This window comes from Podarcis muralis, chromosome 13 (genome assembly GCF_964188315.1).
Source record: "Podarcis muralis chromosome 13, rPodMur119.hap1.1, whole genome shotgun sequence".
Taxonomy (NCBI): domain Eukaryota; kingdom Metazoa; phylum Chordata; class Lepidosauria; order Squamata; family Lacertidae; genus Podarcis; species Podarcis muralis.
The window spans coordinates 16118812-16144820 of NC_135667.1; the positions used below are offsets into that span (position 1 = coordinate 16118812).

At 47.3% G+C, this 26009-nt stretch overlaps 2 protein-coding genes and 1 long non-coding RNA gene across 4 annotated transcripts; 1 reads left to right on the plus strand and 2 right to left on the minus strand.

The window, feature by feature from the left end:
• Window positions 1-95: 95 nt before the first annotated feature.
• PHKG2 (phosphorylase kinase catalytic subunit gamma 2) lies at window positions 96-11191 on the minus strand. Its single transcript, XM_028705105.2, has 10 exons — window positions 11040-11191; window positions 8778-8906; window positions 8311-8486; window positions 7182-7236; window positions 6364-6429; window positions 6077-6240; window positions 5674-5764; window positions 4910-5063; window positions 2294-2419; window positions 96-1033 (listed from the first exon to the last, which is right to left on the minus strand). The coding sequence occupies exons 2-10, from the start codon at window positions 8870-8872 to the stop codon at window positions 749-751; spliced, it is 1212 nt and encodes a 403-aa protein (XP_028560938.1). The 5' UTR covers window positions 8873-8906; window positions 11040-11191; the 3' UTR covers window positions 96-748.
• A 1675-nt stretch (window positions 11192-12866) lies between these two features.
• LOC114593775 (uncharacterized) lies at window positions 12867-18300 on the plus strand. The gene is made up of 2 exons (XR_013390359.1): window positions 12867-13436; window positions 16162-18300. It is a non-coding gene; the product is annotated as an uncharacterized LOC114593775 (long non-coding RNA).
• Window positions 18301-20115: 1815 nt separating this feature from the next.
• Window positions 20116-23215, minus strand: TMEM265 (transmembrane protein 265). Of its 2 annotated transcripts, XM_077917000.1 has the most exons (3): window positions 22753-23215; window positions 22201-22658; window positions 20116-20877 (listed from the first exon to the last, which is right to left on the minus strand). In XM_077917000.1, exons 2-3 carry the CDS (start codon window positions 22405-22407, stop codon window positions 20716-20718), a joined length of 369 nt encoding a protein of 122 aa, XP_077773126.1. In that variant the 5' UTR covers window positions 22408-22658; window positions 22753-23215; the 3' UTR covers window positions 20116-20715. The 2 variants fall into 2 exon arrangements, with proteins under 2 accessions (XP_077773126.1, XP_028560949.2); XM_028705116.2 differs by having other exon boundaries at window positions 22201-23215.
• Between the last annotated feature and the right edge of the window lie 2794 nt (window positions 23216-26009).

A 26009-nucleotide genomic window follows, 5' to 3' on the forward strand; every position in this document is an offset into this window, starting at 1 on the left:
TTGGATTTTTTGCAGGGGAAATTCAACTCTGTGCCCTCTCCCAACTGAAAGAATATGGCTGCTTCTTAGGAAGCAAAGAAAGCCAAAGTCCGGCATCAGTTTTGGTCACATTCCATTTTATTCTAATTGTGACATCGCGGATGTGGAAAGATGGCACAACCAGGTGGAAAATAAAATACAATATAATCTACAGAGAAGGGTCGAGCCCAATTCCTGCTAGTAGGGAAAGGGAACTCTGCAATTTCCAATCCCAATCCACCCCCTTCCTCCCTGGGCCACCCATACTGGCTATATGCAAGGATTGATCCCTCAGCAATGGTGAAATTGGCTGCTTTGAGGGGCAAGAGGTAGCAGGTCCCCTTACTGTGGGAAGAGATGCAAGGACAGAAAGTCCTTCTTCTGGCAACACACAGATAAACCCCCTAATCCATACACATCTAACAATTCAGATGCTCTGTATTCTTGCCCTACACAGATATCAGGGCCCTTCCCAGGTATGTTAGGGGACCCTTAGTTTTCGACAGCCACAAACTCAGGAATTCTTTCCAGAAGGCAAAGAAGTCCTTGTTCCCCAAGAAATTGGACCCCCCTTCGCATGCAAGGATGATACCTCCCCACAGGAGGTACTTGCCGTTCCCCCAAGAAGAGATGGAAGGTGGTGGGACAGTTCTTGAAGTGGCTCCTGCCTCCCTTCTTCGTTCAGGGACCCAGTGATTCCGCAGTTGCACAGGGAGCAGCAACCGGGTGTTTAGTTGGGAGGGTCGTCCACCGCAGACGCAGGGGCTTCCTCCCCCTCTGTGCTGAGCAAGACAAGCTGGATGGCCTTGGGGACGTTTTCAAAGAGGGCGGCCCGGTTCTGCTGCTCACCTTTCTTGACCCAGTGCCCATAGATGCGGAAGGCGCACGCGTCAATCAACTTGCGCACCCCCTTGAGCGCATAGGGGTCGCACATGAGCATCTCCTTGGTGACCGGCCGCACCCGCCGGTAGTTGGAGACGATGCGGATAGAGGCCCGCACAGTCCATGCAAGAACCTATCGCGGGAAAGAGACGGGAATAGTGTCAACATGGGAAGTGAGACCTAGAAGGTTAGCAGGAGAGAACATCAGCACTTGCTGCGCCAGACTAAGACCCACCTGGCCCAGCATTCTTATTTATCAATTCACTTATTTAAATTATTGTAATCCACGCTTTCATAAAATATATCAAGGTGGCTTACAATGGACAGAGTATAATAAAATCAGTGTAGAAGTATCAGTAAAACATCAGTAGATACTGGTTGGTTTACAAAAAAAGTTCCTATTGTGAAGAGTGGTCTAAACAGCAGTTTTCAGCAGACTGAAATAAGGCATTTTCCTGCCAAACCTCTTCCGGATAAGGAGTTCAGCAGGGCAGGGCCTAAAGGCACAGCCTCCAGTTAAGGCCAAATGAAACTCAGGGGCCTGGGCAACCTCCAGATGTGTCCTGTTTGAGCAGAGCTTTCCAAACCGTGCATCGCGAGTCACGACATGTTGGTTTGTCAGCTGCAGTGTGTAGGTGTGTCGCACGAGCGCTCCCCACACTCCTCCCGGGGATGGAAAGGGGTTAGTTTAACCTCCGGTTTGCTAGTAAAACTGAATTACTGTCACAACATGATGCATATCTTAAAAGTGTATCACCAACATGAAATGTTTGGAAAACACTGTTAAAGAGGATCTCCATGATCAAGGGGGAGTATAATGCATGAGACCATCCTGAACGTACTTTGCACCCAAGTTGTTTAGGGCTTTGTGAACCTGGCCTGGTAGCAAATCAACCACTTCTTCAGTGTGGCTTCTGGGAAGTCAACAAATGGGACATAAATGCAACAGCCCTCTCTCCTTCTCCTGCTCCTCAGCAAGTGGTATTGAGAGACATGCTGCTACCTCTGATCCCATATCATAAAGCAATCATGACCACTACCTATTGATAGACACCCTCCATTAATCAGTGACAAAGGACTACGGAAGAAACACGTGGAAAGACTCACAAAGTTTCAGGAGCATTACTAGAAAGCTATAAAGCACCAGTGTTGAAAGGAGATGATCAAATTGGGAAGGGGGATGCACACAAACTGACTAAGAAGCCCTAATTGATCCATCATACTGGTTTTGGTCAATTCACTGATTACATTGGGGGGGGGGGGAATGGTATGAAGGAAAAAAACACAATGTTTTTAGAAAACGCTTGCACATGTTGCAGCAGGAACCACCTTCGAATAAATGTTTCCTCCTGTGTGGGAAACATTTGCATGGCAGGAGGATCAAGAGACTTGCCCTGAATGCATGGTGCGGATTGAAGAGCCGGCGTTTACGGCCGCCGTACTGCTGGAAGAAGGGGTGCTGCAGGGCCTGCTGAGCTGTCAACCGTTCTTCTGGATCCACCTGCAGCAGTCGTGAGATCTGCCAAACACACACACAGAGTTGGACAAGAGACATTTGGGGGAGAGGGCATATATTTGGCGCCCAATATAGAAGGCTGAGCAATTCAGGGGCAAATAATAATAATAATAATAATAATAATAATAATAATCTGTTTTCATCCCACCCTTCCTGCAAGAAGCTCAATACAGCATGAACAGTTCTCACACTGCAAGCTAAGTTAGGCTGGGAGATAGGGTCAAAGTCTTCCAATGAGTTTCGTGGCTAAATGGATATTTGAACCAGGATCTCCTCCAGTCCTACTCTGATACTCTCTAACCAATACACGCTGACTTTATCGCTTAGTTGTGAGTTTTTCCACAGACCCTCACTTCTCCAGCTCCCTCTGTCAGTCTACTTTGCCAAACACTTCATGTCACTAGCTGCCAATCCGGGCCTTTGTTTCTGCAATGGAATCTTATTTTTAAACCTGCCAATTAGGGCAGAGGTGAAAGTACTGGAAGCCTCAGGCGATGATCTATTATCATGGGCAACAATCGCTGGGATCGCTTCTACCCCACTGTCACCACATTTCAAGACATGAATCTTAAAGCTGAGAAAAGCAGAAAAAGAATTATTAATCCTGAGAATGTTGGTTCTCTTTCTAAAGGGAAAAACAAGATTTTAGTTCTCAAGGCCTAGAAGATACATTTTGAAACTATAGAGGCTGCTGAAATATGTGACGCTTGAATTGGGAAACAAATAGGATTTTATGAGGTAAAGGGGAGGGATCCCTGTGTTACTCTTTGGTCCTCCCCATAACAAGGAAAAACAGAATACTGTAAAATATACAAACAGGCTTGAAATGTGTAACACAGATGTAAAGATACTGGATTTTTTTAAAGCAGAGATTAAATGTAAGAAGGTTGTTACAATAGCAGTATTTGATATAAAAATGGTTAATTGTGTGAAGAAGCAGAGAAAACCAGCATTTTGTTTCTGGCTGAAGTCAGAAAATATATAATGTATGTGGGTTCAGCTGGCACACTTGCCAGGAAGGAGCTAGTTTCAAAATACCAGATTTGGCTCCATACTTGCTAGGTTTACAGTTAATGGCAGTTAGCTGTGGACTCCACCTTTTATTAGGGTCAAGTGAATTGAAAAAGTCAAATGGTGATAGGTCCTTTCGCGGACATTCCGTTCGAATGATTGGTCCAGTGAGGACTCGGAACTCCAGAAAGAACCCAATGATTGGCCAGAGGGAGTAAATATAAGGGCAGACACAGCATACTTTGGGAGCAGTTGGTCAGGAGACTAGAGAGAGTCGGAAGGTGAGCTTAGAACCACAGGAGACAGGGGCTGAGGGAGGCTAGCCAGGAGAGGTGTTTTCCAGGATGGTGTCTGACCAGAGCTGCCAGCAGCTGACAGTGGGCCTCAGGAAGCAGAAAGACTTCAGAGGCAGCACCATCATGGCTGAGTCTTCAAGCAGCAGACCAGAAGAGAGATTTCTGAAGAAAACTGAATCAAGCCGATCAGGGGGTGAGCAGGAGTCTCAAGAGATGGGAGTTCAGTCTGACTAACAGTTGAGACACCCTTAACTACCTTGTGCTCTTTCAGTATTACCCTGACCAGAGCAGCGGATAAATGGAGATCTGGCTATCAGGTCGGCATAGGGATGAGAACTAAGACAATTATGTAGCAACCTCTTTTGAGCCAACACCAGATTTAAAGTACAAGTAACATATTTTAGCAATCATCAAACTATGTTGTTAAATAAATACCTGCATTAAAGCTATGATTTTATATTAAATAAGCTTTAATGCCTATTTGTTTAACACAAGCCTCCAGCTCCATTTGTGCCATGCCTCTAATCTGCTACTCCATGTAGTAAAAGGTTAAAGCAACCAGCTGGAATTAAATAGTGGCAGCTATGAAGTAAAAGGGACGCGGGTGGCGCTGTGGGTAAAAGCCTCAGCGCCTAGGACTTGCCGATCGAAAGGTCGGCGGTTCGAATCCCCGCGGCGGGGTGCACTCCCGTTGCTCGGTCCCAGTGCCTGCCAACCTAGCAGTTCAAAAGCACCCCCAGGTGCAAGTAGATAAATAGGGACCGCTTACCAGCGGGAAGGTAAACGGCGTTTCCATGTGCGGCTCTGGCTCGCCAGAGCAGCGATGTCATGCTGGCCACGTGACCTGGAAGTGTCTCCGGACAGCACTGGCCCCCGGCCTCTAGAGTGAGATGGGCGCACAACCCCAGAGTCTGTCAAGACTGGCCCGTACGGGCAGGGGTACCTTTACCTTTTATGAAGTAAAAAGTAGGTACACTGTATATAAACTGCATGAGACAGGGATCCTATAGGATTTAATAAGAAATTGGTGGGAAGGCAAATCCCAGTTGGGCCCAGCCGGTAAGATCCTTCACAATACCACATTGCAGAACTCTCTTTTCTGGGCACAGATGTTTCCTAAAAGGAGATGTTGAATGTACATGTAGCTCAAGTTGTGTTACAAGAGATGGGATTTTCACCATCTTACCAGATCTTTGACTGTGTCGGACCGGTCGTCCCACTCAGGGGAGCCAAACTGGTATCGCCCTTCCGTGATCATCCGAAGCATCAGCATCTGCTTACGGTGCCAGAAAGGAGGAGAGCCAGCCAAGAGGGTGAAAAAGATGACTCCACAGGCCCAACTTCAGGGAAAGGAGGAGAGAGCTTTATTTCCTGCACCCTTTTCCCAGACACCAAAATTGGAGAACAGCAAAGCAGAAAGACTAAGGAATATTGGCCGAGGAAGCACCCTATACAATTAGTGCAGCTTTTTGGAATCTTGGGGGGGTTATTTATTTATTTATTTATTTATTTATTTATTTATTTATTTATAATTACCGTGCTTCATCCATGGGAAACTGTCAAAATATTGTTCCCATTCAAAACAACAAAACAAAACCCAGTCCATATTTTGCCTCCAGACTCAAGTATGTAAGCGCATGCAAAATCTTGTCAATGGGTGTAGTTGTTCTGCCAACTATAGAATATGATGGTAGAGTTCCAAGCTATTTTCAAATAGTGACTGTGTGGTGAGTAACAAGGGGACAAAGGGACAGAACCTGGGGAGAGAACAACTGATTCCCCCCCTCCCGTTCCCTTGGGCAAAAGAGCAGGGAGTAGACACCTCTCTCTCAAAACAGGTATAAAGACCCAGCTGAGCTTTGGCTCTTGCCATGGAACTTCCTTCACCCCTCCTTCCCAAAAAACTATCCCTCCACCAAGGGGGACAGGTGTTAGCTAGATGTCACTTACAGGTCCACTTCCTTTCCATAACCAGGGTGGGTCTCGTCCATGGAGCATTTCAGGATCTCTGGGGCCAGGTAGCCAGGGGTCCCACACAGCTCTAAGGAAGGAGTTGGAAATCACAGAGATGCATAAGGTTTGATGCCCAAGAATCTCAAATCAGGAGTCACTGCTAGCAGGAGCTGTGTAAGTCAGACCAGCCACCCTGCTCACAGCAGAATCACAGAATCTGTAGTGTTGGAAGGGGCCACAAGAGTCATCTAGTCCAACCCCCTGCAGTGCAGGAATATTTTGCCCAACGTGGGGCTTGAACCCACGACCTAGAGATTAAGAATCTCATGCTCCACTGACTGAGCTATCACTGAGCTGGTCTGCCCTACAGAGACCTGTACTCAGACTGGCCCATGCCCACCTCGCAGCTTCTCCCCTGGCTTCAGGTGGCAGGAAAAGCCAAAATCCGAGAGTTTGATGTTCAGCTGGTCATCCATGAGGATATTCTCGGGCTTGAGATCTCGATGGATGATATTATTGGCGTGAAGGTAGCTCACGGCGTCCAAGAGCGCTCGCATGATACACCTGAAAGAAGAGAGACACAAGCTGAAGGAGCCGCCACTTATCAGATCATCACAGAAAAACAGCTGGAGCCGGGCCAAGAGAGCTTCTGCCTCCCCAGGTCCAGCAGAGGGGACGGCACATTACCTGGTCTCCTTCTCGCTGAGGGTCACCTTCTCCGTAAGGTAGTCAAAGAGCTCCCCACGTCTCATCCTGTCAGGGGAATGTGAGATGGCGTAAATCCACATGCAATGGGAGTGGCATGGAGAAGAAGAAGAAGAAGAGTTTGGATTTGATATCCTGCTTTATCACTACCCGAAGGAGTCTCAAAGTGGCTAACATTCTCCTTTCTCTTCCTCCCCCACAACAAACACTCTGTGAGTTGAGTGGGGCTGAGAGACTTCAAAGAAGTATGACTGGCCCAAGGTCACCCAGCAGCTGCATGTGGAGGAGCGGGGAAGCGAACCCGGTTCACCAGATTACGAGTCTACCGCTCTTAACCACTACACCACACTGGCTCTCCCCATCTCCCCTTCCTATGCACTTACAATGTTTCACTAAAATACCTCTACTTATCTACACTGAAGAGGAATTTCAGAGGCACAACAGCAAGCACACAGGCATTGTGGGTTTGAAAGCAACACCACTTCAGCCCACAAGGGTTGGGAAGCCTAGCAGCAGAAATCCACTGCCTCTGTCAACTTCCCTTTTCAACAACTATTATGGCTCTTCCTTCCACCCAGCTGCCTCTCTGAGGGTGGCTTCACACATTACTTCTCAAAACCAGACTGATCGCCATCTTGGAAGAAGAGGGCCTGTAACATGCAATGGGAAAGTATGTCTCTCTATTTTTCCTTTTAATCCTTCTTGGGAGGGTCAAGACCCACAACAGCTACAAGGGCGTTTCTCATCTTGGTGAGAACAGGGTGGATCAGCACTCCTCTTTTCAATAGCTTGTTACTTACAAGTCAAACACCAGGAACATGAAGGCAGATGACTCATAGGAATCTATCAGAGTAACTAGAGAGGGAGAGAGAGAGAGAGAAGGAGGGGAAAGAGGGGGATTGGATTATACAGTTCGAGAGCTGATTGCTTCACCGATGTAAGATGGCAGGAAACAGCTCCAGCTCAGTGCCTAGAGACAGGCAGCTACAGTGAAAGAGAGCATGGCCACAGTCTTATTGTGCTAACAGTGCTGTGTAGCTTTAGGAATGGGGGAATCTACCGCCATCCAGCACGGCCAATGGTAACAAATTATGAGAGCTAGAGTCCCACAGCTTAAGGGTGGCGGTCACAGGTTAGACACTGCTGAAGTAGGCAGTGGGGGGGGGTGTTCATCCCTTTCAGCAGTAGGGTAGGAGAGCTGGGGGGAAATCACATTTGGCAAACCAATGCGCCCCTTTGGTTTCAGATGGTACATGGCTAGGCGAGTCTAAAAAGCCCAGGACACAAATTTTCATGACCTCCTATCGGCTGTGGTGGCTCATTTACCAGAAGTAATGTATTTACTGTTAACTCTGGAATGTATACTCTATTCTGACCAAACTAAGACTCCTGATGTATATTTTGCTCTCGCTCTTCTGTCAATTGACCAAATTGCCACTCCCCAACAGACCTCCCTTTGCTCCTTTCAACCCCCCCTTCCCACTTTGCTACATTCCACACTCCCAGCAATCTCCTGCTCCCCACCCCAATGCAAACCCTAAACATGGTTTCCTCCATTCCGACAACAATTAAGGGCAGGGCAATTCTCATTACCAGTCCGCATAGCCAGCAGTCAAGGATGGTGGAATTGGCAGCTCAACAACATCCAGAGTGTCACAGGTTCCCCACCCCTGATTTAGGAGTGTGCAGGATGAGACCACACAATGATTAAGGAAGTAGAGATGGGCACAGATGTCAACATGGTTGCTGTGAATGTTGAGATCATCAACATGGTGGAAGGCCTAGATGCTGGGGGGGGGGGTTCATTTGGGGGCAACTATACAATATAAAATTACATTTGAGAAAATACTAGCGTTTCAGTAGGAGGCCCAAATATTGGGATGCACAGTTGGGTTACAGAGATGCTGGGCTGGGTGGGTAGTCACTCACTGATGTAGGGGTGTCCAGAGACCTGGCGCAGGATTTCAATCTCTTTGCCTGTCGATAAGCGCACTTCCTCGAGCTGCTGTGGGGTCATGCGTTCCGGAGTAACCTCAATAATCTTCACTGCATACTCCTGGCCTGTCTGCTTGTGTATGCAGCGCCGGACCACGCTGCTGACACCCCTGCAGAGGAGCAGAGATGAACAAACAGCAAGAGAGACGTCAAGTTTCTAAAAAATATTGGCTCCACAGTGGGGAAGAAATGTAGGACAGAGGTTGGAAAGCCATAACTCCTCCAGATGTTCTGGACTACAATTCCCATCATCCCTTATTATTGGCCATGCTGGCTGCTGGGAGCTGAAGTCCAACAATATATGGAGGGAAACAGTTTATCCACTTGTAGTGTAATGGGTCCCCATCCCAGCACATCATTCAATCCATGATTATCCGCCCCCATCCTGACCCACTCCTCACCTGCCAATTACATCCTTGGGGTCATATTTCTGGTAGAACTCTTTGGCTCCAGCCCAGTCCGGAAGCTCATCTTCTAGACCCACGTCCCGGGTCATCCTATTGTAGATGTGGAATGCTCTGGATCAAGAGCTGAAAAGCAAAGGGTGACGGCAGCAGTGATATTTAGACAGCTGAATACTTCAAACACCAGCTACCCAAGAAGAGACATTTTGAAAGGTCAACATGGAAGGTGGAATGCAAGGAATGCAACACAAGTTGGAGAGCTAAGAAGGGCAGTAAACATAAGAGGCAAAGGATGTCTGATGTCAGGGGAGGCAGGTAGAGACATGCCAATTACCATGCCACTTTCAGGGGAGTTGTGGAAGAGCTAAAGGAGAATGACCCAGTCTTCACTGGGCAGTAACCACTGGTAGGGCATAGCTGACAATTTCATCAGACACATTTCAGCCATCAAGTTATCAAGGCCTCCGACACAAATCACAGGTCATGAAGCCTCCTCCCTTTAGATCATCAAACTAGTCAAAATCAACAAGTTGGAGGACTGCAATGTGGCTGCATCAGATTTCCCCAAACAGGGACGAAAAAGACCAAAAAGCCTGAATCAGTGCTCTGGCACAACCACAATGACAGGTTTATTGCTGCCTTGAGGATATAACTACAACAAGACTGCAGGGGGGAGTAGATTGCAGGACTGGTCTAAGGGAGATTGCTCTTCAAACGTCAGGCGTGAATGGTGCAGCTTATATCCTTTATTTTCCATCCTCATACTGCAGCAATTCTTATATTTCTTCCTCCAAGCAACTTGGGACCAACATTTCAACTGCCTTATAACCCTGTGAGATTAAGCTATGCTAAACCCCACAGAGATTATGAACTCAGATCTCTCTGCAATACGGCTGCCATCCAAAACATTCCTGACTGCCACTGTGGAGCTTCATTTCAAACAAATATGCATAGGATTGCACTGTGTATTCAATAGCCATCTACTACATCCCCATGACTCTCATATCTCTTTAGTCCTTCAAAACAGATCCTTACAACCGTGAGTTTGAAACAATACACTGCAATTACATCTCCTGGGTATCAATACAAATTAGGAAAATAAAAAGAGCCTGCTGGGTTGGACCAATGATCTGGCCATCATCCTGTTCTCACTGTGGCCAGCCATATGCCTATGAGAAGCCCGCAAGCAGGATCTGGGCAAATCCTGTGGTTTATAGCAGCTGGTATTCAGGATCTCACTGCTTCTGATCATGGAAGCAGAGTATAGCCAAATACGAACAGTTGAAGGGAACCTTTTTTTCAGCCACATTCCCTTCTAGACAAGCTTCTGGGGGCTACATGCCCCATGCTGGGCTGGACAGGGCCAAACGCAAAAGTGGGAGAGGCAACAAGTGTCAATATAACCTTTGAACATTAGGCTACTTCCTACACACACTCACACACCCCTCTACCCTCCATTCAGGGAAGCAAAGAGTTCCAGGACACATTCCAGCCAGGCAAAACCATTCAAGGAGTGTGCAAAGCAAGGCCCATAAGGGGTGTGGCTGGGGAGAGTCCTGAGGGCCAGACAGAGAGGTTGGGAGGGCTAGAAGACCACATTCAGCCCCTGAGCATGAGGTCTCCCACCCCTGAATCAGAATAAACATGCACTGACAACAGGCTTGGCAGGATAGATTTTATGATCCAGATTGTGCATAGGAGCATATCACAACCCCTATTAAACAATTATGGTACATCCCTACTAAACAATCCCTATTACATTATCTGGAGTGTATAACCCCTTCTACAAGATCAAGCCCATAATACCCCTCATTCTTTCCCCATCCCAGGACTTCCCCTTCTAAAAACATCTGCAATACTGGACCACCTTGAAGGACTGATGTAAGGATTACTAAGACAGCCCTTCGTTCATTATATAAATAACCAACGTTTAAACTATTATACTATAATCTATGCAGCGGCTGAGACAAGATACCCATGCTGTTTATCCTGGAAGTCCCCTTCCCAAGTCTCAATTCAGAGCCACGCAGAGGTGGGAAATGCACTCTGTTTATACTCAGAGGCACTCTGTCCGTAGATTTCAGAACCGTGGCCTAGCACTGTCAACAGGTTCCGGGGCTCATGAGAGCCCCGGGGTGAAATGAAGCCTTGCCTATCGGTCCAGCCCTTCCGAGTCGCCTCCCCTTCCTCTCTCCAGAGGGATTCCACACGCCGCCCCGCCCCGCCCGCGCACGCGGAGGGACTCCCCGAGATCCTCACCCGGCAGCGCCGTTGCTGGATGCGAGTGAATGACCCCCACCTGCAGCCGGCGACTCCCAGGCTCCGCCTCCTCTTCTCTCTGATTGGTCTGTCGCGTTCCAGAGGCGCGGCCGGGCAGTAGCACCAATCGGCGAAAGGAGAAAACAGGGTGTGTCGAGACGGAGGAAGGCCGGCATCCAGTGAGTGGACGGATGGAGAGGGAGCCCTGTCAGCGGCAGTAGCCAATCAGCGCTAAGGTGAAGAAATATGGGGCGGGAATTAAAAGAGGAAGCGGCTGTTTCCGAACGGCAGCAGGGGAGGGGAGAATGCTCAGCCAATGAGCAAAGCCACGGAAGGGCGGGCAAAAGAAGCGCGTTATTGACAGGCGAGTTGACCCATCGGCTGCTCGTTTTGAGCAACAGCGCTGAGGGGAGGAGCTCAGAATCCGAAGGCTGGGGAAGACAGCGGCCAATCGCGATCGGAAGTGGGCGGGAGCAGAACATTGGGGTTATTCAGGGTTTCATAATCGCGATACTAAAGGTCAGGATGAGGTCATAGCTACTACTTCCCCTCCTGAAATGACACAATAAACACCCCCCAAAACGGAAAATACACTAGGGTCGGTCTCTCTACGGAGCAGGAGGGAATTTGTGCATTTTATTACTCCATAAACTGCTGCCTCTTGTCTCCTGGGTGGTCCTTTCGTGTCTTTCAGTTTGGGACAAATCAGGAGTTTGGCTGTGAACAAAACAAGATGATGATGATGATGATGATGATGATGATGATTCCATCTTTCCTCCAAGGAGCTCGAGGCAGCACATATTTCCTGCCTGCCTCCTCTTCCGCTCTTCACAACAGTCTTGTGAAGTGAGTTCTGGCTGACAGATAATGACCCGCCCAAGTCACTCATCTGCTCATCATGGATGATTAAGCATTTGAACCTGTGTCTCCCTGACCCATAATTTTAACCTCAACTTCACAGTTGGTCTTCGGGTTTCCTGCACCGAATAAATTGCTCCATCCCATGACATCCATAGGGGAAGAAAATCCCTCCAGCAGGACACCCAGTCGCCCAGGGGCAGCTACACAAAGTGTAAAAGGATTCCTTGGGCCAAAAGGTTTTCCCTCTCCTTCTGCATATGCGAAATCAAGCTACATGGCCTCTCCTCCACCCCAAATTTTGCCCTGACAAAGATGTGATCTCTTAACATGCAGTAAGAATCGCTCACTCTCTTCTTAAGGTGGGAGGGAGGTGGTTATTGGCTGGTTGTTTTTATCATGTATTTTTAGGTTGTGAACCAACCTGAGATCTGTGGATGAAGGGCGGTATACAAATTTAATGTAAGTAAGTAAGTAACTAACTAACTAACTAACTAACTAACTAACTAACACATGCCAGGTACAGTTATATCCGTTGTCTGACCAGCATCTGCCAGTAGTGGTTATACAAGTGTTGTTATTAATGCTTTTTCATTAAGCATTAATGGAAGTGTAACTTCAGAACAGCATCAAGCATTGCAAGGCAACATAGGCTTGTGTGCAACACCATACAGTTAAAGGGAGATGGGAAAGGTTTCTCTCAATATTTTATTCTGTTGCTCTCAAATATTATCTACACATAGTAAATTCCTGCACTCTGCTAGGATGGTCAAAACAGCCCAAAATTGCAGTTGCTTGCAAAAGTCTAAATCAGACAGGTCAGGAGGCCGTTTCCTGTCTAACCAGCTATCTGAAACTGCTGATGTTAGCTACAGGTCAGAAGGTCGTTCCCTGCCTAGCCAAAAACTGCTGTCAACTAAAAACCACTAGCAAGATGTTTCCTGCTTTGCTTCTGCTTTAAGTAATGCTTAGCTAGCAAAAGAAGACACGTGTACAAGGAGGTGGGAGGGAGTGCTTGGCTTAGCAGAAAGACAGGAATGTTTAGCAAGCAATAAAATGTGTTAAGCAAGCAATATTTGCTAGCCGATTGGGGAAGTCTGGGGGTATAAGAAAGTCTGCTGAAGTGTCTTGCTTTACAGCCAGTTTATTTTCAGGAGCTATCTAGCTGGCTGTCTCTGAGTACAGACCTTGACTCTGTGCTCAGATCTCAATAAAACTCTTTTTCTCCAAAGAAGATTTTGCTTTCCTGGTACTTTTGTTCCCTCCGAGGTCCAGGGGATGGCGTGGCTAATGGATCCCTAGGTAAAAAAGGCTTCATTTCTTTGGGGGCTCGTGCCGGGATCAGCCCCCTCCCCAAATACGGACCGGAGGGCCAGGCTCAACCAAGGTGAACAGCTCCAATCGGCGTTCGCATTTCCGGTGCACACCCTGCCAGTTTGTAGGGGGAGATTGCCACACCGTCCTGGAGCGGAGACATCTAGTTGAGGGAGAACAAGAGGACAGAACGGCGCCGAGGGGACAGGTCCGCAGCGGAGAAAGGTAAGCCCGAAGGAAAGGGCTAGGGGCCCGAGGGAAAGGGCTAGGGGCCCGAGGGAAAGGGCCAGAGGCCTGATCAGCCTCACCTGGTAGTTGGCAGTAGAGTGCCCGGCAGTAAGAATGCCACCAGGAAAGGAATTGGTAAAGGTTTGGGAAAGGGAATGGGGCAGAGGGAATTGAGTGTTTTGTTGACATGTTGTGTGTCAGATACTCCAGTGGATGAATTGTTGAATGAGGGCCAAGGCTTAGTGTCCCCTTGGCCGAGCGATTGTAGGGTTGTGCATTTTCTGACAAACTGTAGCATGTGAAGTGTGAGAGAATTTTGAAAACCCAGTTAGGAGGGGAGTATCTGAAAAAAAAATAGGGTCTGGAGCAAGCCAATGTATTCCTCTGGAATGCTTTTTAAATAACTGGAAAACAGCCACGAAGAGTGATGATTCACATTGAAAAAACAGAGACTCAAAACTTTATGTGAGGTGGACTTGCCAACCCAGGGAACTGCGTGGCTTTGATTTGCAATTAATCAACCCCCTGTGGCAAATCAACCCCCTGTGGCAAAATATATTAAATGCCCACCCAGACCAGATCCCCTATATCTCTACATGGAAGACCAATTAAAAAAAAAAAAAAAAAAAAGAATCTACCATGGCTAAAGTCTTGCTGTGACAGCAACACACAGAACAGGATTTGTACAGTGAAGCCTCTGGTGTTAGAAGACCCAGAAGATGAGGAGGGGGAGTGATTAAGCCACCACCTTACACTCCACCAACAGCCCCTCCAAACCCCCCCCCCCAGGCCAAGATCAAGAAGCACAGGGAGGTGCTGGTGTAGGGGGAGGAGGACCTGCGAAGGAGGATAGTGAGACGGAAGAAGAGGAAGATGAGGAAGATAACGAAGAGTTTAGGAAGACACTAGATGATATGAATCAAGGAAAGAAAATGTGGACAGAAAGACAGAAAAAGAGACTAAAGGAGTTTGTAAAGGCATTTGAGGAAGAAGTTGGATGTAAGCCCCTTGTTAGTTGAGGCAGCAGAATGCTGCACCCCTGAAAAGAGGAAGAGATGGCAACGTAAGTGGGGACAGGCGGCGAAGAGAGTTATGTCTCACAGATAGTATGAGAAAACCAGGAAGGATCAGGCAACTGGAGAAATGCCCCTTCAGAGGGTTTATGATCCACCAGCCCCTGTCCCAGCTGAACAAGCGAAGGCACCACAGACCTACACGGTCCAGCATATACCCTTTTCAAGTGCAGATGTTTGTAATTGGAGAAATCAGAACCCCTCTTTTGAGGAGAATCCAGCAAAGATCGTAAAATTGTTTGAAGGGATTTTTTTTAAACCTATAATCCCACTTATGATGATGAACAATATCTCCTGGACTCACTACTAATTACAGAAGCATTGCTTGGCCCCTGCATGAGTCAACTAGGGAATAGAGAAGGATCCTTTTATATGAGGCAGGGAACAGCAGCAGGCTTTTCAGGATCTCAAAGTGACAACAAGCCCCAGTGCTTGGCATCCAAACCCCAAGAAGCCTTTTACGCTGTTCATAGATGAAGACCAGGGGGTAGCCAAGGGAGTCTTATGCCAGAAACTGAAAAATTGGCAGCAACCCGTCGCATACTTGTCAGAGAAGCTAACCCCAACAGAACAGAGATTGCCCCCCCCCCTGTATGAGAGCGATTGTGGCAGTGGCCACCCTACTCACGAAGGCAGATAAAATTCACGTTTGGACAGGACACCACCTGTGTGACTCCACATGCAGTCCCAGCCTTACTTGACATGAAAGGCACCTATTTCCTATCACAAGCGAAAATGAGGAAGTGCCAGATGCTGTTATTACATTCACGCCTGAAGTTTCAGGTTACCACAGCCCTTAACCTAGCTACCTTATTACAGGTAGGAGAAGGTGAACAAGGGAGCTGCCCACTCAGTCTTACCTGTGCCTGTAACAAAACCCACAAACCAAGTGGTTAATATAATTGGGGCCACAGGTAAATCACAAAAGGCCCCGTTTTTGCAGTCTGTTACCTGCTGCTTAGGTGGCCAAGTAGTCCAGCACAATTTTTTTGTATATACCAGAGTGTCCCATTCCTTTATTGGGCCAAGACTTGTTAACAAAATTACAAGCCCAGATTTCCTTCCAACCAATGGGGGAAGTAATGATGACAACTGGACCAGCAGGAGAGTTTTCTTTAGAAATGCCCCTGAGAGACCATTGGTGCTTGATGATGGTAAAAGAAGAGGAGGGAATCCTCCCTGTTAGCCTGCCTCATGATGTTGACCCTGGACTATGGGCGGAAGATAAAAACCAATACCCCATCCCACGACAGGCAGCTGAAGGAGTGTGGGTGCATTTGAAGCGATTGCTTCAACATGGAATCTTGAAACAATGCCAATCACAGTGAAACACCCCACTGTTGCCAGTGAAGAAGGAAGATGGTGGGTACCGCATATAGGCCCCAAAGTTCTGGAAAAGAGGAAAGGATGAACAGGACTTTGAAAAACCATTGACCCAAGAAACAGGGTCTAATTGGGTGTCCATGTTGCCCTTGGCTTTGCTTAGAGTCTGTAGCCTCCCATTGAAACGTATTCACTTGTCACCCTTTTGAAGTGATGTTTGGGAGACCGGTTCCTTATGTGTGCATGCTTTCACCTATCCCTGCTCAAGATGTGGAATTGAACAATTATGTACAGTCTCTCTCTCGAGATTTTCTCTCTCAACCCAGGCCCGAACTTCTTGCATGACCAGTTTGAGCCAGGTGACGAGGTGTGGATGAGACTGGTCCCAGGCACCACTGCCGCCGTGCTGGAAGGGCCCATCTGCTCTCCACGCCCACAGCTGTGAAGGTCGCTGGCACCACCCCTTGGGTCCACCACATAAGAAAGCTGCTTCAGATTGGACTGTGTCTCAGCATCCTGAAGATCCCCTCCAGTGACGACCGCCTTGCTGATATCTCTACGCACGGTGAAGAATTGGATGGGAGGGGCGCCCGCAGGCAGTGCCCCCAACGTAGACATTTGTTCTCCAGCCAATTTAGAGGCACCACCAGGACTTTTGATATTGGTACCAGAACTCACTCCAGACGATGTGGAACCACGTTACACCCTTGATGAACAGCAGTGGACCAGCCAAGAAGGAGCAACGCTCCAGGAAGGACCGGACAGCCGTGTTTTTGTGCCCCAACATCTGGCCAGCACAATTGTAAAGAATTACCACGAGTCCACCCATTTGGGAGGCCCAGCTGCTAAGGCGCACCTTGGGAGAATATTCTACCTCAACTAACTGCTGCTATAACTAACTGCTGCTATATCCCAAAATGTGCCCTGTGCGCCAACCAAGAGACTGAGAACTATCACCCTTTGAACTTCTATATGGCAGGCCAACCCCTTTCGTCCGAGGCATCCCCGCCGGTTTGGGCAGATGGGAGATCACATCACCCAAGAACAAGTGCAATCCCTGTGTTTGTTGTGTGTGTTTGCTTTCTTTCCAGGTATTCCCTCAAGCGTACACCTGCAGTCCCGTGGCAGTCTCGCTGAGCCGGTTCACCAGTCCCTCTGAGTGACAGCGTCTGGCGACCCCCTCATCCCCAACTGCAGTGAAAGTAGTCGAGGTGATCCCCTGGGTACATCACACGCATCTGAAGAAGGGTGTCTGGACTTGCAAAAGAAATCCCGCTGACCCTCTGAAGTTGATCATCACCTTGTGTCTGACGCTACCAGGAAAAAGCGTTAGGCCACGGGCAACGAGATCCTGCGACTAATCATCACAAGGACAGTTACAAAGACTTTCTCTTTTCTCTCTTATTTTCTTTATTGACTTGCTCTATGTCTTATTGCCCTGACCCTACCGAACCATACCAACCCTATTGGCCTGCTGGCCTCTGCTACGACTGGTTCGTCTTGCCGGTGGTAAGAGATGGCGTGCTCCTTGGCTATTGGAAACTGGGGTTTGATGAGATTACCGTATTGAGACACCCCACTGCCCCGTTGTGGCTCCTCTCCCACACCACTGACCAGCACGCGTGGACAGTGCTCTTACGGGAAGCTGCAGAGACGATCGAAATCTATCTAGTTCTGTACCGCTCTTGCTGTTGTGGGAGGGTAGTCAACTGTTATCTGGAAGGTAGAGCACTGTACCAACCTCATTTGATAGACCAGGTCCTACTCTTAACCCAGGTGATAGATGGGACGGAACCTATCTTAATGCAAGTATTGCAGGGGTGGGAGCCTTAGCCAGGTGTGCATTGAAATTACTAAACAAGTGCCAGTAAGAATTGCCACCCCAGGATTTCAGCTTCCATATGCTCTGGTCACTAGGGAGGCAGCACGAGAGTTCAATCCACCCAACAGGGCTAATAGAAAAATTGACCCACATAGTGGGAGCATCAGCTCACCGGTGGGCTCTCATCCTTGAGGCTCAACAGGTAGTCGGGCACAAATATCAGTGGGCTCTTCAACAATGAGCACACCCCCTGAATATTGATGGGAGGAACCATGGAGATATTGGGTTTGGTGGGTAGGAGTGATATGTACCGCCCTTGTCATATGGATGCTCTCGTATTTCTGTTGGCATGAACGGTATCGTATTTGTGGGGAGAATAGGCCCAATAATGCTTCTATTGCTTTTCTGCTTCTGTATACCCTGCTTAATGCAATGCTTGCAACATATGATGGAAAAGATGATGTCTCGCACAATGGATCTGTGTGTGATTGTTTTTATGAGAGAATATAGACCCCTACCCCAGAACGAATCTAAGTAATAGATTGTTCAAAAGAAGAGGACGGAGTAAAGGGAGATGGGAAAGGTTTCTCTCAATATTTTATTCTGTTGCTCTCAAATATTATCTACACATAGTAAATTCCTGCACTCTGCTAGGATGGTCAAAACAGCCCAAAATTGCAGTTGCTTGCAAAAGTCTAAATCAGACAGGTCAGGAGGCCGTTTCCTGTCTAACCAGCTATCTGAAACTGCTGATGTTAGCTACAGGTCAGAAGGTCGTTCCCTGCCTAGCCAAAAACTGCTGTCAACTAAAAACCACTAGCAAGATGTTTCCTGCTTTGCTTCTGCTTTAAGTAATGCTTAGCTAGCAAAAGAAGACACGTGTACAAGGAGGTGGGAGGGAGTGCTTGGCTTAGCAGAAAGACAGGAATGTTTAGCAAGCAATAAAATGTGTTAAGCAAGCAATATTTGCTAGCCGATTGGGGAAGTCTGGGGGTATAAGAAAGTCTGCTGAAGTGTCTTGCTTTACAGCCAGTTTATTTTCAGGAGCTATCTAGCTGGCTGTCTCTGAGTACAGACCTTGACTCTGTGCTCAGATCTCAATAAAACTCTTTTTCTCCAAAGAAGATTTTGCTTTCCTGGTACTTTTGTTCCCTCCGAGGTCCAGGGGATGGCGTGGCTAATGGATCCCTAGGTAAAAAAGGCTTCACAGTCAAACAACATGACTGCCCCGCAAGAATCTTGAGAACTGTACTTTGTGAAGGGTGCTGGGCACTATGAGGGGTAAATTACAATTTCCAGGATTCGGGGGGGGGGGGGCTGACTGCTTAAAATGTATGGCGTGTATGAGGCTGAAGTCAGCAATACAACTCTCACAGCTGTTGTATATGTATCATGTAGAAAGCTGCCACACTGCGGCCCTCAACTCTGCCACACCACAGAGTAACTTCATCACACAACTGCCCTCAAATACTTCTAATTCCAGATGCTAACCAGCAGCCTCTCCCTTGGAGCCTGCATGTAACAAGAAATCAGCGATTAAAATAGATGTGAATGTTAACACCTTTCATCTCAGCTAAGGATGCTAAGCCTGACTGACCCCCCCCCCCAACCATTCTTGCCTCCAATTACATATGGCTGAAGGCCCTTCTCTGCATATTGTATGTTGCATTAATTTATCTTTTTAATTGTCTGCCCTGCTCCGTAACAAGAAAACAACAAATAATATTGGAGTGGCACCTTAAAAGACTTGGATTTCTCATAAATCTGCTGGTTTTTACAGCGTCACAAGGTGCTGCCATTGTTTCCTCGGTTTGAAGCAGGGTGGGTTCATAAACTGAGAAAGGCAATTTCGCTTCCTTTTAAGTTAATGTTTAAAGGAATGTTTACTCTCACAATGAGCTTGCCTGCACTTGGAGAATAGCTGCATCTTAAACATGCTCAGCATCATCATGAGTGGGTCATTACCGGTGAGCGGATGTGAGTAAAGGAAATAGGCACTGACATGATGGGGCAGACCCACACATTTAGAGCACACGTGGATCTGTCCCACGACGTCAATGCATTTTTAAATCAGATGACTTCCCGCAAAGAACCATGGAAGCCATAGCTTGTTAAGGGTGCTGGGAATTTGTAACCACCTCCAACCACCAAGGCCAGGCAGAGGCAGCAGCTGGAAGAAAATAAGTGGTGGTGCAGTGGCAGGATCTCCTGCCCTCTGTGGAGCTTGCTAGAAGTGGGTCGCTTCAGGTCACCTCATTGTTGCGCTGGCCATGGGACTACAACTCCTATCATCCCTGACCAATGGCCATCCCAACTGGGGCTGATGATAGTTGGAGTTCAACTATTCCGCCACTAGACCCCAAGTCCAATGTTTTATCTGTTTCTTCCAGCCCTACTCCTGTAATGGCCACCCAAGAGACAAGTGGAACAAACACAACAACAACCCACCCCCATGAAATCGCTGTAGTGCAACTGTTTATTTGTATTTTTGCATATATAATTGATGGGCAGAATAAAAATGCTTATTGAAAATAAATTAAATAAATAAAAGATGGAAGCAAGAAACACAGCACAGTGCAGAAACGATGTTCCTGTGTTTCCAAAATCCTTCGGTCCCAAGGGAGTGGATCCTAGCATCTACATGCAGGAGCAAATCCTGAATAGGGACAGAGCACATACTTTGCCTCAAGAAGAACTCAGGCACATCCCAGCTACACTAGAGCTTAAAGAAGAGGCGCCTCCCAGCTCAGAGCAAAGGGCCCTCTAGTCCAGCATCCTGTATTCCACTGTAGCCAACCAGATATATGTTTTATCCTGGTGAGTCCATAGAAGCAGGCCACGGAGATCCGATGTCTGCAGCAGAAGCCGTTCCATTTCTACAGCCTCTCTTCTAGGACCTCCGCAAAGCAGGCTTTGACAATAGTTCACCAGACCAGGGTGCACATAACAAAGACCCACATAATACCCATTTCTGCTAAATCCAGCTGGGCAAGTATGTGGGAACCAGAGGAGAAGATGATCCTGGAAGTCCCAAGTCATATGTTCTTCAGGGTCATCATCATTCGGCTTGAGTTAAGAGGTAGGAAATGAGGTACACTGACACGGGCGCCAGAATGATAAGGGACACCCAGACACTGATACTTAAGACTGACAATCTCTGGGACCTCCGAGCCCAGTCAGCCGCTGATACCTGGGAACCAGCCTTTTGCTTCTCACTAGCCTGGATGGGACAAAACCAAGAGAGAGAAACTGATTATTGATGCCACTTATTTTAAAGAAACATCCTTACATTTTAGGTCTCCTCCTCTGGACTTACCTTTCTCAGTGTATCTTGACGATATGTGTCAGGTCTAAATTTCCTTGCAACCTTTGATCTTAGTAGCCTTGACCCAGATTAAGGCTATATACTAAGCTTGTATAATCTTAGAAGGGGCGTACGGATGTGAAGGGGCATGGCTGCGACTCTCATTAAGGGACCCAGCACTTCTGGATTTGCCATTATACTGCTGACTCCAAAGGGCCAACCTCCCAGAAACATCTGGCCTATGCTACAGAATGCCTGCCTTGCTGGAGAATTAGGGCTCCTTTCACAGTCCAGGTGGGGTGGCTCGGCTGTCAGAGGGATGGCATGGCTCAGAACACCCCCCAACATCCCTTTCTGGCCACACATTGCAGGGGAAGAAGATCAGTAGTGGTGGCAAGCCCTCTCAGGGAATCCCGTCCACCATCTCCGGCCTTGTTGAGGAACCCCAAGGGTTCTCTGGAGCAGACTCTCATTGCCAGATGGAACGCAACAATTTCTTGGTTTCAGATTGCACATCTTCACAGAGCATTCGCTGCAGTTTCACCATGTGACAAGAATGTGTGGGAGCTTCAAAGGCAGTAAATATTGGCCTGGGTGGGGCAGTGAGGTGGCTCCTGCCCACGACTGCAATACTGTGCTCAGGAAACATCTCTCTCTCACACACCCCATTTATTATGTGGATCTATCACTTTGTTTTATTGACATGACAACCCTGGATATACTACATCACTGGTTCTCAGTCACCTTTTACATCGCGTAACATAATATAACTTTGGCATGCCTTGAATTTTTGAGCTGCCCATTTGTCCTGTAACTGCCAATCTGTGGGCCCATTTTGTTTTTGTTTAAAAAGCACACTTGCAAGGACACAGGAGGCACAGCTACAGTTATTTATCTGGAAAGGAAGGCAAGAGAATGGCAGAAACTGTTAAGATCCCAAGGGATTTTCGTCTGATCAGTAAATACGTTTGTAAAGGCACAAGGTTTTCTCTAACCAAAGTGTACTCACAGTGGACCTAGTGAACTTAATGGATCCAAGTTTGCCATGTTCATTAATTTAAATGGCTCTGCTCTGAGTATGATCAATATCGAAACCGCTTCCCCTCCCTAAGCCTCCAGGAATTCTTTTTCCTAAAAAGGAAACTGGTCCAAATACTGCACTGTACTTTCATTCATTTGGGGAAGGGCATCCCTTGTCCCACCCACCTGCATCCCTTGTCAAAGCAGCAGGTAACTCACCTTGGTTGCATAGATCAGTGCTAGGACTCCGATGCAAGAGCAGCCACAGATGATGCTAAATATGGCCAGACTGCGCAGTCTGTGCTTATGAAAAGAAGGGGGCTTGGCAGGCATGTCCTTCTCCTGGGTGTCTGCTGGGATCATCACGATGGTCTCTGCAGCATCTTGCTGAATGGTCCCATTTTTGAGCTCCTGCTCTCCTTCCATAGCAACTGGCACACACAAAGTTGCCTGCTCTTTTCTCTCTGCTGTTTCAATTATCACCACGATCAGTGATGATCTGAGTCCACATTTGTGCTTCTAAATTCCAAGCCAGGAGCTTGAAATAGCTAATGGAGAGTTTGAAACCCCACCTCTTCTGTGAATTCTCTGTACAGCACTGAGAAAGTGACTTTCGCTCTTGGCCTCAAGTTTCCTTTGTGTAAAATACCTGGGCGTATTATCGCCCTACCTCACCACTGCAAAAGGAAACATGGAATTTAAAGAAACATATTTCACAAGCTGAAAGTGTTATAGAAATGATAAGGTAGCAACGCCCAAGAATTAATTAACCTGAAGCCAAAAGGGTGTGATCCTCTTTATATAAGTCTCAGTTCCTCAGTCTTCAGTACAGCTCTTCTGAAGGAAGAAATGTTGAGAATAATCCAACATCCGCAGGCTGGGAGCTCACCTCTCAGAAACACTTTTATACACACCTGGCAGCTCCCAGTTTGTTTGGTTATACCTTTTTTGGGCTGGGTCCCAGACTCTTTATTGGGTGAGGTCACTGTTGTTGGACCTGACTCAGGTATGCAGGTTGCAATTCCTCCTGAGATCGTACTCTGCTTCCCTCTTTGTCTACAGGCTAGTGCTTCAGCTTAACTGGGTTGCGGTTCAGGGAAACCTAAGAGCAGGAATTTCAATTAATGCAGGCAATCTAGGGGCGGTCTCCTCAGCTGCTGAAGGGAGATCAAGCTGAAATGGCAAGGTAGGCAAAATTACCTGCTGGGAGCCACCCAGAGTGGCTGGGGAAACCCAGCCAGATGGGCGGGGTATAAATAAAATTATTATTATTATTATTATTATTATTATTATTATTATTATTATTATCCACAGTCTCTGGGAAAGGGACGGATGTAGTGGCACGAGTTAGCACTGTGGGTTCCTTCGCCCCTAACTTTTACACCTATCACAACTAGATTTTTATGACTTTTAAGTGCTTCCAAAAAAGAAGAGAGGGGGCGATACAATATTGCATCCACATATTGGTTGTCTAGCCCCATTGACTTCAATTTTAGAGCTATATAGTGTGGGACACACTTACTGTAGCCTTCACAGGTGTTTTTTTGGTCCCCCCCCCAACTTTTATCCTAACAGAGATAGCAAAGCTGAATGCAGTGCCTCAGTAGCAAAATGGACTCTTTTCCAACTCTTCTTTGCCAGTCCTTCAGATGCCTCAGGTCTGAGGCCTAGCACATCATGCTCTGAGGCTCAAGTGAGCTCAGCCTCCAGTTCTGCTCTCATGTAAATATGGCTAAGAACCAAACTGTAGAACTCTAGAATGCTTGCACCTGCTGGTTTACACATGTAGGTTTTGAAATAACACAGGAATCTCATTTCACCGTAACTGAGAACTTTGCATTAACTTCCAAGTACAGATTTAACTCTTGGATTCTGCAAGATTTCAAATTTTGATCCCCTGAAGGCACTTTTTAGAAGACAAAAGGGGCGTAAGAAAAGAAAGGCTGACCCATCCAGCCCTCTCACTACCCCCTGCCAAAAGAACAAATGTTTCCTTTAAAAGTTGTAGTATTGTAATTACAATTAAGCAACTGTAGCACAGAGGAACTACAGTGGAACTTCGGTTTTCAAACTTAACCCGTTCCGGAAGACTGTTCAGCTTCCGAAAAGTTCGAAAACCGAGGATCAATGGGCTGGCTGCAGTCAAGGGGGAAAAAATGAAAAATGTGGATCAGAAACTGTTTGGCTTCCAAAAATAGTTTGAAAACCAGAGCAGTTACTTTCGGGTTTCGGCGTTCAGGACCCGAAACGTTCCAAAACGGAGACATTTGGGAACCGAGATTTGACTGTATGTTTAAATTAAGGACTTGTTTTCTAGCATTACCTGTACCCATTTGGCCACTGCCAGGGTGGTTCTCATTTCTACAGCCACTCATATATTAGCCCCAAAGTGGGCTGTGTGTTTCAGAGGAATGCAGCCGCTTGCTTTTTCACAAAACACTGTTGTATGGAAAAGGGATATGCCAAAAATGAATCAAAAGGTCTAAAAAGTGTTAACGGGAAGTCATATTTCAACTGACTCATTGTTTACTCTTGGTTACTGTTGGCTTCGGAAGGTGTCATTCCTGATGCTGGCTACAAAAATGTGACCAAACTGGTCCCCCGTTGTTTGTGGCATTGCCTGGCAGTGGGAACTTTTGTGCAATTGCCCCGTGCCTCAGCGGAGGCGTGCCCTTGTTTAGACTTGCCTGGGCCCATTTCTGGCTCCTTGATAATCTATTCTTGCTCATGGTACTTTCCAGATTAGATAAAAAAACCTAGATGTTGCAATAGCAAGGAACTAGCTCTTCTCCACCAACATGTGGCGGTAGTACAGGCCTCCCTATTAATCCCCGCTCCCTGAAAGGTATAAAACCAAGAGGGAGCGACTTCTCTCCCCCAGCGATCAAGAGACATTAAAAGTCAGAGGACACACTCCAGCCAGTCAGAGACTTAGGGGGTGCAAAGCAGAGTCAATGAGGGGTAAAGTCCAAGGATTGTCCCACAGGCTTGGCAAGTGGCTTGGAGGACTGCATTTGGTCCCTATGCCTAAGTTTCCTCACCCCTATCAACACTGTTAGAGCCCAAAAAAACATTCCTTTTGGTACGAATGCTCTTGCACCAAAGAGGATGCCTCACCCAGAGTACAAAATAAATAAGGATGGATGCCCTCTGAGGGGCGCGGGTGGTGCTGTGGTCTAAACCACCAAGCCTCTTGGGCTTGTCGAGCAGAAGGTTGGCAGTTTGAATCTGCCCAACAGGGTGAGCTCCCGTTGCTCTGGCCCAGCTTCTGCCAACCTAGCATTTTGAAAGCACAACAGCGCAAGTAAGAACCCCTGCAGCAGGAAGGTAAACAGTTTCCGTGCACTCTGGTTTACGTCACGGTGTTCCATTGTGCCAGAGGTTTAGTCATGCAGGCCACATGACCCGGAAAGCTGCATGTGGACAAATGCCAGCTCCATAGCTGTCAACCTTCCCGTTTTTGTGGGAAATTCCCTTATTCCAGCAGTTTCCCGCTGTAGTGCAACTGTTTTTTTGTGGGAAATTCCCTTATTCCAGCAGTGTTCTGTCACGAACCAATACAATTGTTAGATATCCCGTAGACTGTCCCCGGGACAGGTGAGGCTGCTGATCCCTTATTTTCAAATCTGAAAGTTGACAGCTATAGCCAGCTCCCTTGGCTTGAAGCGAGATGAGCACACACCCCAGTCGTCCTTGACTGGATCTAACCGTCCAGGGGTCCTTTAACTTTACCATACCTGCCCCTTTGAGTCATTGAACTTCTGCATACAGTGGTACCTCGCAAGACGAATGCCTCGCAAGACAAAAAACTCGCTAGACGAAAGGGTTTTTTGTTTTTTGAGCTGCTTCGCAAGACGATTTTCCCTATGGGCTTGCTTCGCAAGACGGAAACGTCTTGCAAGTTTGTTTCCTTTTTCTTAACACCGTTAATACAGTTGCGACTTGACTTCGAGGAGCAACTCATAGAACGCGGTGCGGTAGCCTTTTTTAAGGTTTTTAAAGACTTTGGTGATTTTTGAAGCTTTCCC